The sequence below is a fragment of the Bidens hawaiensis genome, unplaced genomic scaffold, assembly GCF_021521415.1.
Source record: "Bidens hawaiensis isolate Kalapana, Puna unplaced genomic scaffold, B.hawaiensis_p1.1 tig00013437_1, whole genome shotgun sequence".
In the NCBI taxonomy this organism is placed as follows: domain Eukaryota; kingdom Viridiplantae; phylum Streptophyta; class Magnoliopsida; order Asterales; family Asteraceae; genus Bidens; species Bidens hawaiensis.
Window position 1 is genome coordinate 536,624 of NW_027492141.1, and position 16,422 is coordinate 553,045.

The 16,422-nt window shown below is 35.5% G+C and overlaps 1 protein-coding gene and 1 pseudogene across 1 annotated transcript; both read right to left on the reverse strand.

Moving 5' to 3' along the window:
• Positions 1–4,522: 4,522 nt before the first annotated feature.
• On the reverse strand, positions 4,523–5,619 carry LOC143544163 (uncharacterized). Its single transcript, XM_077036317.1, has 2 exons — positions 5,118–5,619; positions 4,523–5,058 (listed from the first exon to the last, which is right to left on the reverse strand). The coding sequence occupies exons 1-2, from the start codon at positions 5,617–5,619 to the stop codon at positions 4,523–4,525; spliced, it is 1,038 nt and encodes a 345-aa protein (XP_076892432.1).
• A 2,439-nt stretch (positions 5,620–8,058) lies between these two features.
• Positions 8,059–8,987, reverse strand: LOC143544152 (protein IQ-DOMAIN 19 pseudogene; annotated as a pseudogene).
• Between the last annotated feature and the right edge of the window lie 7,435 nt (positions 8,988–16,422).

Consider the following 16,422-nt stretch of genomic DNA (forward strand, 5'->3'; position numbering starts at 1 on the left):
TACCAAACTTCAAATAATCAAATATCTGCATCTTTATAAGATAACTCAACCTATTTCACATACCATAAACTAAAGTCCACTAAATAAGGCAATATATGGCGTGCAACCTTAGAAACAAACATGAATATTTAAATCTTACCTTGTAAAATAGCCATTTAAAAATGCAATTCTTCCACTGTATAGTCATGAGCCAAAACATTCAATAAGAATATTTAATTTAACATCAGCAGATTATGGTATCCATCAATCTTACTATCGATGGTCGAATATAACAAAAATTATATTCTAAAATCGATCGAATGTTGGTTTATGCCACATCAATTGACAAAATTTAAGATATAAGGTCTCATCATTGAATCACAGATGTAGATTAGATGAAAGAATATACATACCTCGTTGATTGAAACAGTGAAAAATGAAAGAAATAGAACTACTAAAGGATTAATTGATGTAACTTAGGATTTAGAGAGAAGATTGAGACACCAACTTTAGAAAGAACCGGATGGAAGGAAAAACTCGGCGGAGGAGGAAAGTGAAAGTTTTTGTTTAAAATCAAATAAAATTGAATTTTGAAATGCCAATAGAGAAATGCTGACGTATGGCATTTTAAAGCAATCCCTCAAATCTAGGGAGATGTTTTAGTAAGGTGAGAGGCATTTATGTATTTGGGTCAAGTTATTCTAAAAATGAAAAGAATGAAAGGATTTGTAGCCACAAAATAAACCTCTCAAAACAAATAATGAAAAAAAAAAAAAATCATAACTCAAATTTTAATACAAAAATGGAAAATGTAAAAACACAAAAATGTTTCAATCATCTTCCTCATTCTAAAAAAAACTAGAAAATGACAAAATGTTGAGTGAAAAAGATCATTGTGTTTTGTGTTTGTTTTCGTAATTGATTGTGTCTTTTTTTCATGACATTGTGCATTTTTTTCTTGATATTGTGTTATATTTCTCAACATTGTGTTATATTTTATTCGGCATTGTGTTATATTTCGTGATCTATTGTGTCTTTTTTTAGTTATAATTGTGTCTTTTGTTTATTTTCGTCATTGCGTCTTTTTTTTCGGCATTGTGTCTTTTTTTTAGAACAGGAATGACGGGGAAACATTTTGGTTTTTTTATTTTTTATTTATATATTGAGTTGTAATTTTTTCTATTATTTTTTAGAGATTTTTTATGTGACCACAAATCCTTCTCGCACTTCTCATTTTTGTCTCCCTTTGCATTTAACTTTACCCTCTGTATTTATGTCATCATTTTTTCATTTCCATCCAAAAAGTTCCTTTTTTAATTTTTGGTATTTATGTCAACATGGTTTATTTTTTGTCATTTCGGTCAACTTACTAACATCGATATTTATGTTATGTTAAGTGAGGGACATTTATGTATTTATGTCATCATTGTATCTCTCTCTCTCGCACTACACACATATAACTATAGAAAGTAGAACAAGAGAACTCAATAATTTTACGTGGTTTGGTTACAAGTAAAGTACGGTCCACGAGATGTCACAGGATTTATTATTGACCTCTCACTCATGAGAATTGCAAGTACAACAATGGCATTTTATATGGATACACCTAGCGTTTATAACTTAGAGCATTCTCATCCTGTTTTATAAAAATATGTGAGAGAATTTTGTAAATTATATGGTATGGTTATGAGCGGTTGTGATTAGAGGAGAGAGAAAATGCTATATGGGAAAGTTAAATTTGGGGTTTCATTTTTCATACCGTATAATTTTTAAATATTTTCAAAAAGTGGTTGTGAGTGAAGGAATGAGAAAATGTAGTAATAAAAGTATAAAAAGTATTATTTAATTAAACAAGAGATAGAAAAAACAATAATTTTTAGTGTAATTATATGATATATATGGATATATGGTAGAGAATGGGCTGGGAATGCTTTTAGAGAACAAAAAACCTATACGGGCTAAAACAAGAAAACCTTCATTGTCTTCAATCTTCATTATGTCAATTATCTTCTTGTCATCATTAAACCTGTAGGGTATGGTATTAAACCCGGTTTACAATCCTAAATTTATTATATTTGGTTTGTTTTATTATATGGGCTAATACATTTGTTATTGGGCTGAGGAGGTTTGTGAAGGTAGCCCTAATTGGGCTAGGCCCATTAGGGTATCATGATGGTGGCCATGAGACTCTATATAAGGAGGTCTTCACCTCCTTATCAGGGGGTCATGCTCAGTAGGTGCCACCACCAGTTTTTGTGTCTGTGAACAAGAGATCTTCAAGATCATCTTAGCGGTCACCTCCACACCCCCAAAACGCCACTGCAGATCGCGAGCAGCCGGAGGAGAGGATCAGCAGACCAGGATGCGGTTCATTCATCTCGAAATCCGTGGAAGCTCCGTCATGGGTCAGGTCAGATTCCATTTCGTGCTTTGACATTATTGAACAACAAATTTTAACAAAGTTTCAATGTTAGACATCCTCTTAAGAATTGCATCTTTCTCCGCCTTATCCTTTTCCTTTTCAGCCATCAACTCCTTAATAATTACATTTAATCTTTCTTTATCTTCTTTTTTTTCCTTCACAAGCTCCTTGATAACCAAGTGCAACTTTTCAATCTACAAAACAATTGATAACGGGTCAAAAATAGACATAAAAAATTCTAATGTTGTCCTAAATGACTTCTAATCTCAACAACCAGTTACCAAGAGTGTCTTTTGATCCTAAACTGATTATTGTGAAAATTAAAGTGATGTTTGACTTTTAAGAAGTCAAACTGTCAAAATAAAAACAGGCTGTAATAACCGCTTATAGTTTGACTAAAATTCAAACTATAAGCGGGCTAAATAAACAAGTTATATGTGAGTTGTAAACGGGCCGATGGTATATAATAATACTATTAACGGTCTGTGACAAACATGTTTAACGAGTTATAAACAATGTGACAAACTGATAATTGTGAAAATATGTGAAATAGGCTGGTCGATCCTTCAATCGTATCTGTTTGTATTTGGATCACTATATCCATAGCCAATTTCCAAAAGTTGCATAAAAAAGAAGAAAGCTAAAAAAAATCTCATTGCACTATTTTCTAGTGGGCTGAATTCTTGAACAAGATGGGCTTGATAAAACCTTTACTCTAGGCATGAAGAAACTGGTCCAGTTATATCCAATTGGACTGGTAAAATCTAGCCTCCAGCAGCTTTGTGGCTTTGTACCTTTTAGAGTGATGTGACTTTTAAAATTCAAACTGTCAAAAATATTTAAAGAAAAAACAATGTTGTTTGCTACCTATAGAAACCAACTCAGTAGCACTTTGCTACTGTTGTTGAACTTTTGTTGTTACCAAACTGTAAACTTATTGCACAGCCCTATCTTTGCCTTACAACCAAAATGTAAACTAATTTCAAAGGTTTTTCAAAAACATAATTCTATTAGCATACCTCGGGGTCTTGTCTGCCATGCACACGCGAGCCACTAGCATTGCTTAACTCGTACATTTTTCCTTTCTTTATGCCTCCAGCAGCTCGCAACCACAAGTCTTCATCAAATTTTGGATGCATGCTACGATCATCTCCGTACTTCTCCACAACACATCCATTGTAATTAGCCTATTATTAAACCACGTAATTACATTATTCAAATTTCAATATTTTTCTCTTTTGAAATATGTTGTTTGGATTTACTAATAGTCAACTTACCCAAGTCTCCTCTGCCCTATTGTGAACCCAATTCAAATTTTCTCCTTGAACACTTCCTTCCGAATCATCACCCGAAACTAGCGAACTGCTTAGATCTTTATCCAAAGGCCGGCTTCCTTTTCTGCAATGTGATTGCTTCCACATCTCATGAGTTGTCAGTTCACGCCCGAGTGTTTTTTCCTACAAAGGTGGAATTATCAAACTGTTAATAATTCTGATTTTGGACAAACATGTCCTAAAGGCTGGGGTTAAATCATAAATAAGGTATGCATGTCTACAAGATTTGCAATAAATTGATGTTGTAGGGATCTGTTGAGTTTTTTTAGTGTCATTTTGTTTGTTATTTGATATTATGTAAGAAAATCTTTGATGAGATTTTTATAAATATGATTTGCATTTTTTGTGGTTAAAAATATAAAAATTTATGAACATTTTATTACAGGTTATAGATATAGTCTAAAATATTGGAATTGTTTGATATAGTCCATTCCTATCGGTATGAAAAGGATGTGACATTGGTAGAAATCTTATATGACAGTCGAACCAACATGCTTTACGTCCAGCAGGTAATCGAAAAGCTTGAGTGTCTCCCATACAATATGGGCAAGCTAAACGACCATGCGTGCTCCAGCCTGACAACATTGCATATGCAGGAAAATCACTAACTGTCCATAAAAGAATAGCACGCATAATAAAATTCTCTTTACGGTAGGCATCATAAACTTCAATGCCTTCTCTATATAACTCTTTTAGCTCGTCTATTAACAGTCTTAGAAACACATCAATTTTCTGTCCCAGGCTCTTCCTCCAGGAATAATCAAACATACTTCAACAAATGAGTCTTTCATACACATCCAAGGAGGTAAATTATTGACTGTAAGAAAGACGGGCCACACCATGAGTATGGAATTGAGTTGGAGTTATTTGGACTAAAACCATCGGTGCATAATCCAAGATGAACATTTCGAATCTCTTTTGCAAATTTAGGATTCTCCGAGTCAAAATGCTTCCAAGCCATGTCGTCACTTGGATGTGCCATGCTACCTTTCTTTGTGTTGTGGTGATGGTGCCAAGTCATATCTTTGGCTGTTTTTGTAGACATATACAACCTCTTAAGTCTAGGACCAATTGGCATGTAAGACATCACTAAATTAGGTACCTTATTCCGGTCACTCTTATAACGGGATTCATCACAGTATTTGTTTCGTGTCAATGTCTTGTCTTGTTTATAGAATAGCATGCAGTGGTTTTTGCAAACATCAATTCTTTCATAAGGAAGACTTAACCTTTCTAAACTTTTCTTTGTATCGTTAAAGCTTTTTGGGAGCTTATTATCTTCAGGTAGCAATGTATTAACCATGGAAATGTTGTAGTTGTAAGCTGCAGTTGACACATTAAAAAGTGATTTCCATGTCAAGAAACTCGTGGCAGCTTGTAACTTGGAACAATTCGTAGCCTTCTCCCCTCCCATAAAGGTTCATCTATAGCTTGTAACATGTCATAAAATCTTTTGGCTTCCGCATTCGGTGCATGTCCTTCTATAGTATTTGAAGTATAACCACATGCATACATGTTATCTAACACCATGCGTTTATATTCATCATCATTGTCATCAATTTCCATTGTAGTAGAAGATTGCCCAACCTCGCGGATGGAATTTCCACCATGTTCACTCCATGTTTCATAGCGAAGCATGAAACCTTCCTTGTACAAGTGTTGTTGAACGGTGGCTCTATCTCTAAAGCTTATATTTTTGCATTTATAACATGGACATTTTATCTCACGTATGGTCTCACCACACATGTTCACCCTCGTGTCAACAACATCATTAGAAAATACAAAGTCCAAAAACAAATCCACATTTTCACAGTATTCAGAATTAAGAAATCTGTCACTATCAATCCTTTCATACATCCACTTTCGATCAGTGTACCAAGCCATTCAAATCAAAGCCTTTGGAAACTATCCACCTTCAAAATTTCAATACACTGCAAAAATTATAATGTCTCAAAATAAGAATTACTAAAAGTCTCCAAATAAAGCAAAAGTTTGAGTGAGTAATTATCATGAAAAATCCTTGAGTGGTAATTTATTCATAACCAACCTACAAATAATTAAAACAAACTTCAAGGATATTCTGCCTAAATGAACCTAAAAACGTTATTTTTAACTCGGGTTTCTTTCATAACACATTCTGATTCAAAATATCACTTGGGCATTTCATCAAACACCTGGTGTGCACGATTGAAATAGATGAAAAAATAAAGCAATTTCTATCACTTAAGCCACAGAATCACAGATAAACTCGGGTTTCTTTCATAACACCTTCTGATTCAAAATATCACTTGGGCATTTCATCAAACACCTGGTGTGCACCATTGAAATAGGTGAAAAAATAAAGCAATTTCTATCACTTAAGCCATAGAATCTCACAATTAAATTAAGCATGCAATCAATTGATATCTCATAAACAAATAAACTGTTGCAGACGAAGGTGTTCATACACAAATTCAAAAAATACTATACTTACCTTGTTAATGATGGTGTTAATCTCAAGATCCCACAATGTGTTAATAACTGTTGAATCCTGAATCACATGCTCTGTTTGTGCTAGTCTGAGTATGTTGTGGTATGTTGTAAAGCGATGGTCTGCCTTAGTCAAAAACCATGTCTATTAAATGTATGTATACTAATTTGTGTAATAATAAAATAAAACGTTAAAAACTACGTACTGTCAAAAAATTTTTTAAATAAAAGGTTAAAAACTCCGACCGCGTAGTATCGGTTGTAAAATCTCCGACCGCTTAGCCACCGGTTGCAAAAACTCCGACCGCCGGTTGCAAAAACACCGACCGCCTAGCCATCGGTAGCAAAAAACTCCGACCGCCTAGCCATCGGTTGCAAAAACTTCGACTGTCTAGCCATTGGTTGCAAAAAAAACTCCGACCGCTTAGTCATCGATTACAAAAACTCCGACCGCCTAGCCACCGGTTGCAAAAACCCCGACCGCCTAGCCATGGCGGTCGCAAAAACTCCGACCGCTTAGTCATTGGTTGCAAAAATTAAATTTCGGTAGCAAATATGCTAAATCGGTTGCTAAATTTGCTTCAGTAGCAAATTTTGGTAGCAATTGCCTAATTTTCTACTAGTGTGTGTAGTTGAGTGATTCGGTTTCAGATGTAGCTTAAATGAGGGTCAGAGGAACATGAGAATCGATGATACACCTTTTTCAAGAAAGGCATTAATGATACATATAAATATGTAGAATGATCAATTATCAAAGTTGTTTAGAAAATAAGGTTGTTTGTTTTTTTGAAAAAGGTTTGTGCCACGCAGATATTACTATTTACTGATTGTTTGTTTTCTCAAGGTTGTTTCATTAGAAAACGTCTACACAAACTCTTCTTGGTGCAAACTTGGCCTATCAACTTCTGAGATCTTTTAAATCTGCAGAGGGTTAAAACACCACACCCTACCAACACCACCACTACCCACCGTTCGCCACCACCATCGTCGGCCACCACCCACCGTCCGCCACCGTCACCACTGTCCACCGCCTACCACCGCCTTTTACCACCATCACCACCACCAACCTCCACCACCATCCACCACCACCCACCGTCCTTCGCCACCACCCATCATTACCACCATCATCCACCACCACCCACCGTCCGCCATCCAATACCATCCAACACCCATTACCACCCACTACCACAGTTTATACATCACCTTCATTTTATTTTAAAAACCTGCAGAAGTTAAAAAACAAACAGTGTTATTTTTGACGTCTGAAGAGGTTTGGTCCAACTTTTATTCTACAGATATGATTCGCAGACTGCCAACATTTTACATTTGAAAAAACAAACAACACCTAAGACGATGAATCATTTTTAATAGTGAAGATGTGATGATGAAGATTGTAGTCACCAAAATTTTACAAACTTACAAAATGTTCATTAGAGAAGAGTAATGTCTAGAGGATTTATAATAGTAACTAAGATTTATCTCTCCTATTATAAAAATTATTTTTTTTGTCATAAGCACTTTACTATTAATTATTATGTCATTATAAAGGTATACTATATAGATACTTATCAAATATGACATTCTATCCATAAGTATATTAAATCCTCTTAAACAATAATTAAACATGCATTTTTTTATTTAAAATAATTAAGAATATTGGACAACTGAGAGAAATAATCTTACACATTAGACCAAGTCAACGTCACAAATCAAATTAACATTTACACTAAAATGCAAAATTATTTGAGGGAATCCTTTTAACACTTCTCTTTAACACTTATCTATTAACGCAAAAAGAATGCTCTTTCAACATAGTCGTTGAAACTTTTCTTGATTCGACTTAGTTAACCGTGTCTAGTATTCATATCCGACAACCGATTTGCTATAATAGATAGTACTCGTGGACTCACATTCGCTCTCAATAAGAGATACAGTTGACCTATCAAGCTTGACTGACCACGGGTATTGACTAGTTTGAGGACCCGGACCAACATGAGAAGATGAACGTTGCATCCTCAGGGCTCGTGGCACGTTCCTTCCTTCAATAGAAGGAGACTGTCTCTCGTGAGCCCAAGTATGATCTACCGGGCGTTGCTTAGGTGCGCTATGAGATCGCACTTTGGCCCGTGAAGACTGAGTATTGGCCATGTAACTTGGAGAGGGCCCAAATTCTTTTAGGGTTTGAGTATCATCAAGTATTCTATAATTAGAACGTAGTTTAGAATAATTATGACCAATGTCCATTTCCACAATCTTGATGTTATCTTCCATTAGCTCTTGTTTATTGACACCATGATATTGTGTTTGTGTTCTTTGAGCATGAGCCCTAGCCTGAGCCATCACTAGAGCATGCATGCACCGGAGGGTCTCAGCTGCATGTTTCCGCACCAGATGACCTCTAACTAACGCTTGCAACTTCACTAGCCCTTTCAACGCACATAACGCTTTTCTTGCTAAATAAGAGCGGAACACCGATTGAATCTTTGTTGCGGCAACATCCTCTGGGATCTTAACCTCCGCAGTGAGGGGAATTTTAGCACTTGTGTCCACTTGTGGTGCCACCATTGGTGGTGCATGGTTTTTTTGAGTGGATGTAATGTCCATGGAATATGGATTGGTGGTGGCGGTGGCAGATGGTCGTCGAAAACTCCATCTACGCTTCTCCTTGGGAGGTGTAGTGCGGGCGGCGACGGAGGATGATGGGTGGTGACTAGTGGTTGACTGGTGGTTTTGTCTTTCTTTCCGGTCAACAAATTCTTGATCCATTTGCTTGTCTTACCCATTTCGAAACTGACATTGGATCACACAAATGCAATAATTTGTAGATCTGGATTTCTATTTCTCTCTCATTGATTAATTCTTTCTCTCAAAATCATTCCTATAGCTATTCAATTATTTTGTAGATCCCAATGGAATGCACTTATGTATATGTTTTTCTTCAACCACCTTTATTTTATGTTTTTATTTTTGTAACTTCATTATTAAATAATTAAAAGCTCATAAACATGTATATTTCTTGTAATTAATTTACAAGATTATACGATTCTCAAATAATTAAAAAAGTTATTTTGTCTTTTATATATGCATCCGTGAGTCTATTAAGAGTGGCTTTTGACCTAACAATTGTTAAATAAATAAATAATTCACTGACTTTGATCATGTTAAAAGATGATGGGTACAAATATAATTAATGCAGACTGTTCATTGGCATATATGCCAGCTTGAAGATGCATGGAGGTAGCTTAGAATAGACAAACATGGCCATGTTCTTTGTGAATTCATCCAAAACATGTAAAAGAAAATTTATTACTTCCGTATTATGCAGAGACAGTTATGAATTATAATTAAGATATCTTTATAACATAATATTCGGTCCGTGATGCTATAAGTTTACAAGTCAAATATAACCCGAATTTAAAAGAAATTAATTGACCTTTAATATATATTTAATGACATGAGATTCAGCCCAACTGGTATTGGAGTGGAAGTGAAAGTTTGGGTTGGAGACCGCAATGTCTCTAGTTTGAATCTAATCCCAATCAGGTTTTATCTTAGTGGGCCTTTGGGCGATGGGTTTTCCTCGAAACGTACAGAAGATGATGGGCTTGGGCTACGCGACGCTGTCTGCGTTCGTAGGCGTATGGGGTCGCATTTTGCCATTGGATTACCCCAGGTAGGCTGACTTATTCTTTGTCCTTAGAAAAAAATCATATTTAATCGTCAAACAAAGAAATGAAATTCGCTTTTAAAAGTGTAATAAAGTTGACTCTATATTGAATTTTGAATTAATGTATTTCATCTGTATTCTTTTACATCTAAATAGAAGACAACTAGGCAACAACTGCAGTGCTAGTCATGGGGTTGTGTGATAAGAGTTTGGTTTGTAGGAACAAGTCGGGTTTTATTACCCCAATATGACGTGCTTCAGTTGCTTGGGTTTTTTTAATACTTATCTCACTTTTGTTCTTCTATCTACTAAGGTTTAAGAATCCCTAAAAGACAATGTAGTCGTGATAAGGTGTCTTTAGTTCTATCATAGAGATGCAGAGTTTAAATGTTATAGAGTACATGTATTGGTGATTAATAGGAGTAGTTAGAGGCGGGTTCACACTTATATAGGAGAGTGGGCCAAGTCCCACCGTCCAATCTTAATTTGTAGTGTAATAAATAGTCCTATTTTCTTGTTTTAGTCTAAATGTCCACCTCCAAAACTTCAAGCTCAAGGCCCAAACCAATTATAATCTAACTCTTGTTGGTTAATTTTGATTTATGAATGCATTGTGGCATCGGGAATCAACTCCTGCCTCCCATATCCTGCTCCGACTTCTCATACTCTCGTGTCGCATCGCCCCATTGCTGCCGCCAATACGTATTATACCACCGGTACAAAAATGTTATGTATCTGCCTCTGGGAGGTAATTTAGTAGTTATTTATGTTTTTTGCTTTTTTTTACATTGAATAGCTTTTGTAAGACTTGATTCTAGTTAAATGCATAATGCTTCTGAAACAACTTTATTAAAAGTTATATATTTATTTTTATTAGTTCAAAAAGGTTTTGTAACTTTTGTTTTATTACAAAAGGGGTTGTCCACTTGAATTAACTAGGCACGATATGCACCAAGTATTGTTCGGTTGGGCTACATTAATTAGACTTCTCTTTACCTAACTGATCAAAGGGTCACCAAGACTTATGGTGACTGTAAAAATAATTGTAAATCTGTCGGTATGTGCCTTTTTGCCACCAAAGAAAAATGTTGCGAAACCTTTATGGGTAATCAATGTTATCACAAATATAAGAAATCGAGGTATTTTGGCATTGTCAATTCACAAATAGAGAAAAAAACATGAAACTCATCGATTCATCTAGTACTAATATTTATTTAAATATTTAATTCATATATCAATTTACTAGATTGAAACTTTATTATGTTCAAAAATCGATAGATCCAATGTCGCATTCAGTAAAGATTTATGATACATGCATCGGGTGTACTCAATGTGTCCGAGCCTGTCCTACGGATGTTTTAGAAATGATCCCTTGAGACGGATGTAAAGCCAAACAAATAGTTTCTGCTCCAAGAATGGAGGATGTGCCTACATAGATGTTGACTGGGCAGGTTGCCCAGACACGTGACGCTCCAAGTCGGGTAAATGCATATACTTTGGTAACAATGTTATTTCATGGCCTTCAAACGATAAACCACCATTCCTATTCGAGCACCGGGGCTGAATACCTGACATAGCCAACATTGTCGCTGAAATATGATGGTTTCTTTTGTTAGAACCTCATCGACCAGTATAACGTAGTATAACGTGATACTGATATAGTTTTATGTGTTATATAGTATTGGATAAATGTTTTTGTATTTTATTTGTGTATCCAACAGACAAATGACACGTCACATTTTGACACTAGTAATTAACAACTCTAGACGCCATTATTTACGAGTACATGGTGTTTTGGAAACGTTAGTATGAAAATCAAGATTGTGAAAGGAGAAAGAAAAGAAATGAAAACAACGGTTTCTAGCGAAATGAATCAGTCATTCGACCAAAATGCACCCAAAACTAGCCTTGAATTTATAGCAATAATTGTCTTAAGCACGTTGTTGAAGGCCATAACATATAGCTAACAAAAGTAGATTAAAATCAGCAATGATATGTAATGCATTCCTTATAATACGTAATTAACTTCATATAACTCGCAATAGTTTACAGCACTAGGCAGCGACTGGCCGGAAATTTTCTCATGGTGATCGAAAATTTTTTCAGTTGGCTATTGGTATATACTCAGGTATTAGTTGAAAATTTTACATTATAATAATATAAATAGTACTAAAAGAAAAAAAGTCATAGTGGACGGCCGACCCCGTACCACAAGGGTAGGTCCGTCCCTAGCACTATGTTTACAATGGTACATGTTATTTTTACCGTTATACCCTTTATATTTTACGTGCCTTCAATATTGTTCTTGAAGTTCAGGAAACATATCCAAGGGTTTCGAGTTGGTCTTAATTTGGAGATTACCTATTATTCTTGGCTTCATTATGCTCAAAAAGATAAAAGTAGTCTAGACAAGCCGACTCATTTAACTTCAAGCTCAAGCATAAGCTGACTTAACTCGTTTAGACTCTTAACATTGTGAAGTTGAAACTTGAAAAGAAGAAATGTAGGCCAAACATGTTCATGTGCCAAATGAAGTAAATGACTAAAAGGAGCACAAAGGATCCAACTGGACCCGTTCTAGTCACCAACTATGAACATTGAACAAGAAGAAAACATAACAAGAAACTAATGTTAATATATTAATTATTAATCACCATGATTTGGACCACGTCTTCACAAACTCGCTGGTCACTCGCGACAAAGAAGAAGTAACAAGTGAAGAAATCGGAGAAGCCTTAAACTTTAACCCCGCTATCGAATCTACACTCCATGACTGCCTAATCGGGTATGACACGTTAACAACATGTGAGCAGTGACCGCCACCAGAATCATGAAGAGCACAACTGCAGTTGCGGTGGTAGGGCCTGTGTTGAATACCTAAGTCGTCACTCGATATGCGACCGCCATATACTCCATGAAACATGCCACCTCCGGCAGCTCCGGTGGCCATGATAATGTTTTCCGGTTATCACTATGTGCCAAACTGCCAACTATCTAAACAAGAAAGCTTATGAGTTGATGCGTGGAAACTACAATACTATAGTGTGTATATATACATATATATATATTTATAATATAGTTAACATAAGTGCTCTTGAGTTAATTTATGTAAAGAAAGTTGAGGAAAAGAAAATTTTCTCATTCTTATTTTTTCTTTTGTCATCACCTTTTTCTCTTTAATTTTCTTTCCTTCCTAATCTTTTCAATTTGAAAAGATACAATTTCTCATATTTTACTTCTTATTTTCTCTACCATCCCCTCCTTTTCTTTCTTTTAATGAAACTCGGGAACACCCATTTTATATTTTCCTTCCCTTTTCTTTCTTAAATGAAACTCGGAAACACAACAAATTTTTTCCATCACTCATTTTCCTTCCCTTTCTCTTCTTAGTGATCTCTCTCCGATAATAATCTGCTCTTGGATATCCTTCGTTAGTGGAGTTAGGAAGGGGGAACTTCCATATGTTTGCAAATGTAGTCAAGTGTGAGAGAGTATTTCACATTCGTGATAATCATTTTATTGGGATATTAGATTTTAATAATTCAAACTTTAGCTTTTTGCGTGTAAGAGCATCCACACTCATAAACTAATTCAAACCTCTATCTCATCGTCACATCATACTCTAACCATTTTTTTAAAAAACCACACTTTTTACTCCATCCATAAACCAATAAAAACCTCCACCTCATCTTCCACATCATTACCTACTTTTACTAACTATATGTTATTCCCAATAAAAACCTCCACCTAATTTAAAAAAATCCATATGTTAATCCTAATTTTTACCATATTGGCTTTCACCATACATTTTTCTAACGGAAACTAGCTCAGTTAGTTTCAAAGCAAAATATTGCAAAATATGTTAAACCGGCCTTCTATGTACTTTTAATCTGATTTTAGTAATGTAGTGCATATTGTTATAATTGTTTATCATCTATATAGAATGCAAAAGCTACTTATGTTAAAAGTATAGTTAAATATTAATCTATAAGAGTAACATTTATATATCATCAACAATTATGAATGTAACATGTAAATGCATTTACGTATACTGTCCAGGTCGCGTGATAATTTCCAATAGGACAGAAAAATAATCACGTGCTATAACCGTCGTTTCTAACCAGGTTATGTTTAGATAGACTCACTAATTAACTCGTTTAATTATACATGCATGCCAACCCATCAACCAGTTGACAACCCCTTTAAGCCATTTATTACAACTCGCTAATCCATTTACAACCGTAACTTGTATAATTCGTTTTGATATATGGTTGACAAAAAGAGGAAGGGGGGGGGGGGTTAGTTTGGTTCAGGCTAAGACTTGATATAATCAAAGAAAAATCAGGAACGAAGTAGTCGAACGTAATCTTTATTAATCGAATGATTGAAAGTAAAATAATGATTACAGACTTATCGACTAATTGAATTGAAAAGTGATGATAAAACTAAACATCTGAAACATTTAATACTGAAATAAACTCAACTAAGTTCCTATTAAACAGGAGCTTCCCTTTATTCTCGTTCAACAACTTCCAGCCTCCAACGTTCTCATAACGTTTATTTCCTGAAGACTAGGTTACCAGATGTGAAAGTCAATCTCTGGAGGCTCAGTCAACATTAACCCAACACTCTCTCCCGTAGTGTTGACTTCCGTGTGCAGATCCTCCATACCAATCAGATCCCTCATTTCAGCAAACTTAACTCGGGCTAACGGTTTCGTTAAAACATCAGCCTTCTGCAAATTACCACTAACATGCTCGACACAAACTTGATCTCGTTCTACACACTGATGAATAAAATGATATTTTGTGTCGATGTGCTTACTCCTCCCGTGAAACACAGGGTTCATCATTAATGCTATGGCTGATTCGTTATCAACAAACAATTTCACAACTTCCATTCCTTTACCCAATAGGTCACACATCAGATTTCTTAACCACAACGCCTGACACGCTGCCGACGTTGCTGCCATGAATTCAGCTTCGCAGGAGCTTAAAGCTACTGTCTTTTGTTTCTGTGAACACCAACTGATCAGGTTGTTAGAGTAGTAAAATGCCATACCGGTCGTGCCTCGTCGGTCTTCAATGTCGGTACCATAACTGCTGTCGCTGTACCCGATTAACTTGCCATCTCCACCACCATTATACTTTAACCCATACCCAACCGTACCTCGTATATATCTTAACGTTTGTTTGACTGCAGCATAGTGACTTTGTTTTGGATTTTGCATAAACTTGCTCACTACCCCAACCGAGTAGCTCAGGTCTGGTCGTGTATGAACCAGGTAACGAAGACATCCAATTAGCTTTCGATACTTGGTTGGGTCAAGATCTTCCTCATCTTCATCCTTTGTTAGCTGCAACTTAGGAACCATAGGAAAACTTATAGCATTACATTTAGACATACCTGCTACTTCAAGAATTTTCTTTGCATATGACTCCTGCTTTATGGCTATTTCTATCTTAGATTGTTGCACTTCCAAACCAAGATAATATGACAACTTGCCCATGTCACTCATGCAAAAAACAGACTTCATCTTTTTATTAAACTCCTGAGTTCTTTTCTCACTCGATTCAGTAACAATCAAGTCATCCACATATACTCCGATAACAAGAATAAAATCTGATTCGTGTACCTTATAAACAACCTGCTCATGTACACACTTGCTGAAGCCAAGGTCTTTGAGAACTTTATCCAACCTAGCATTCCAAGCCCTCGGGGCTTGCCTCAAGCCGTACAGAGCTTTCTGCAAACGATACACCATGTTCTCCCCGACCAAAGGCGGCGGAACATGCCGAGGTGTAACGATTGTCCATAAGCACATGACACTAATTAAAGTGACAGTATTTAATAAACTCATTTCATTTCACAACATCGAAAATGTCACATAACAATTATCCATAAAATAACCATAAACAAGATATAACAAAATATGGCAAATTTGATATTGTTCATTTTTACTAATATCCTAAGGTCTTTGATGTCGTTTTCTTCACAATCATAAATCAACCAAGATGCAAACCTGCAACATTTCATAAAATAAAGTTTGTCAACACAAAGGTTGGTGAGCAATTCATAAGTTTAATCATATTAGTATATAATAAATATAGCCACAAAACTTGCATACGAAACGATAAATAAAAGTGGTAATTTGGATAAATAGATATCGCTAAACACATTAGCGACACCTAGCTATAAGGGGATGCCAAATAGTCTAGGATTTTATAGTTATCGTTAATTGCATTACGTTAACGACACCCTGCTATAAGGGGATGCCAAATAGTCTAGGATTTTATAGTTCCACCAACCAAAAGCGATAAACACATAGGCATATAAGCATAGAACACCAAATCGAGTAATTATTTAGGTAAAGTATACAACTACGTTTGTGGTTTAAGATTCAAATATAATGCATTTTGTTGAATAAGTATGAAATGTCACCCCCAAAATAAAAGATGAAAAATGGGGTATGAAGTACTCACCTTCAAGTAGTAAACTTGAAAGATGATAATTTGGAGATTTGTCGGCACGACGAGTTTAACGCACAATGC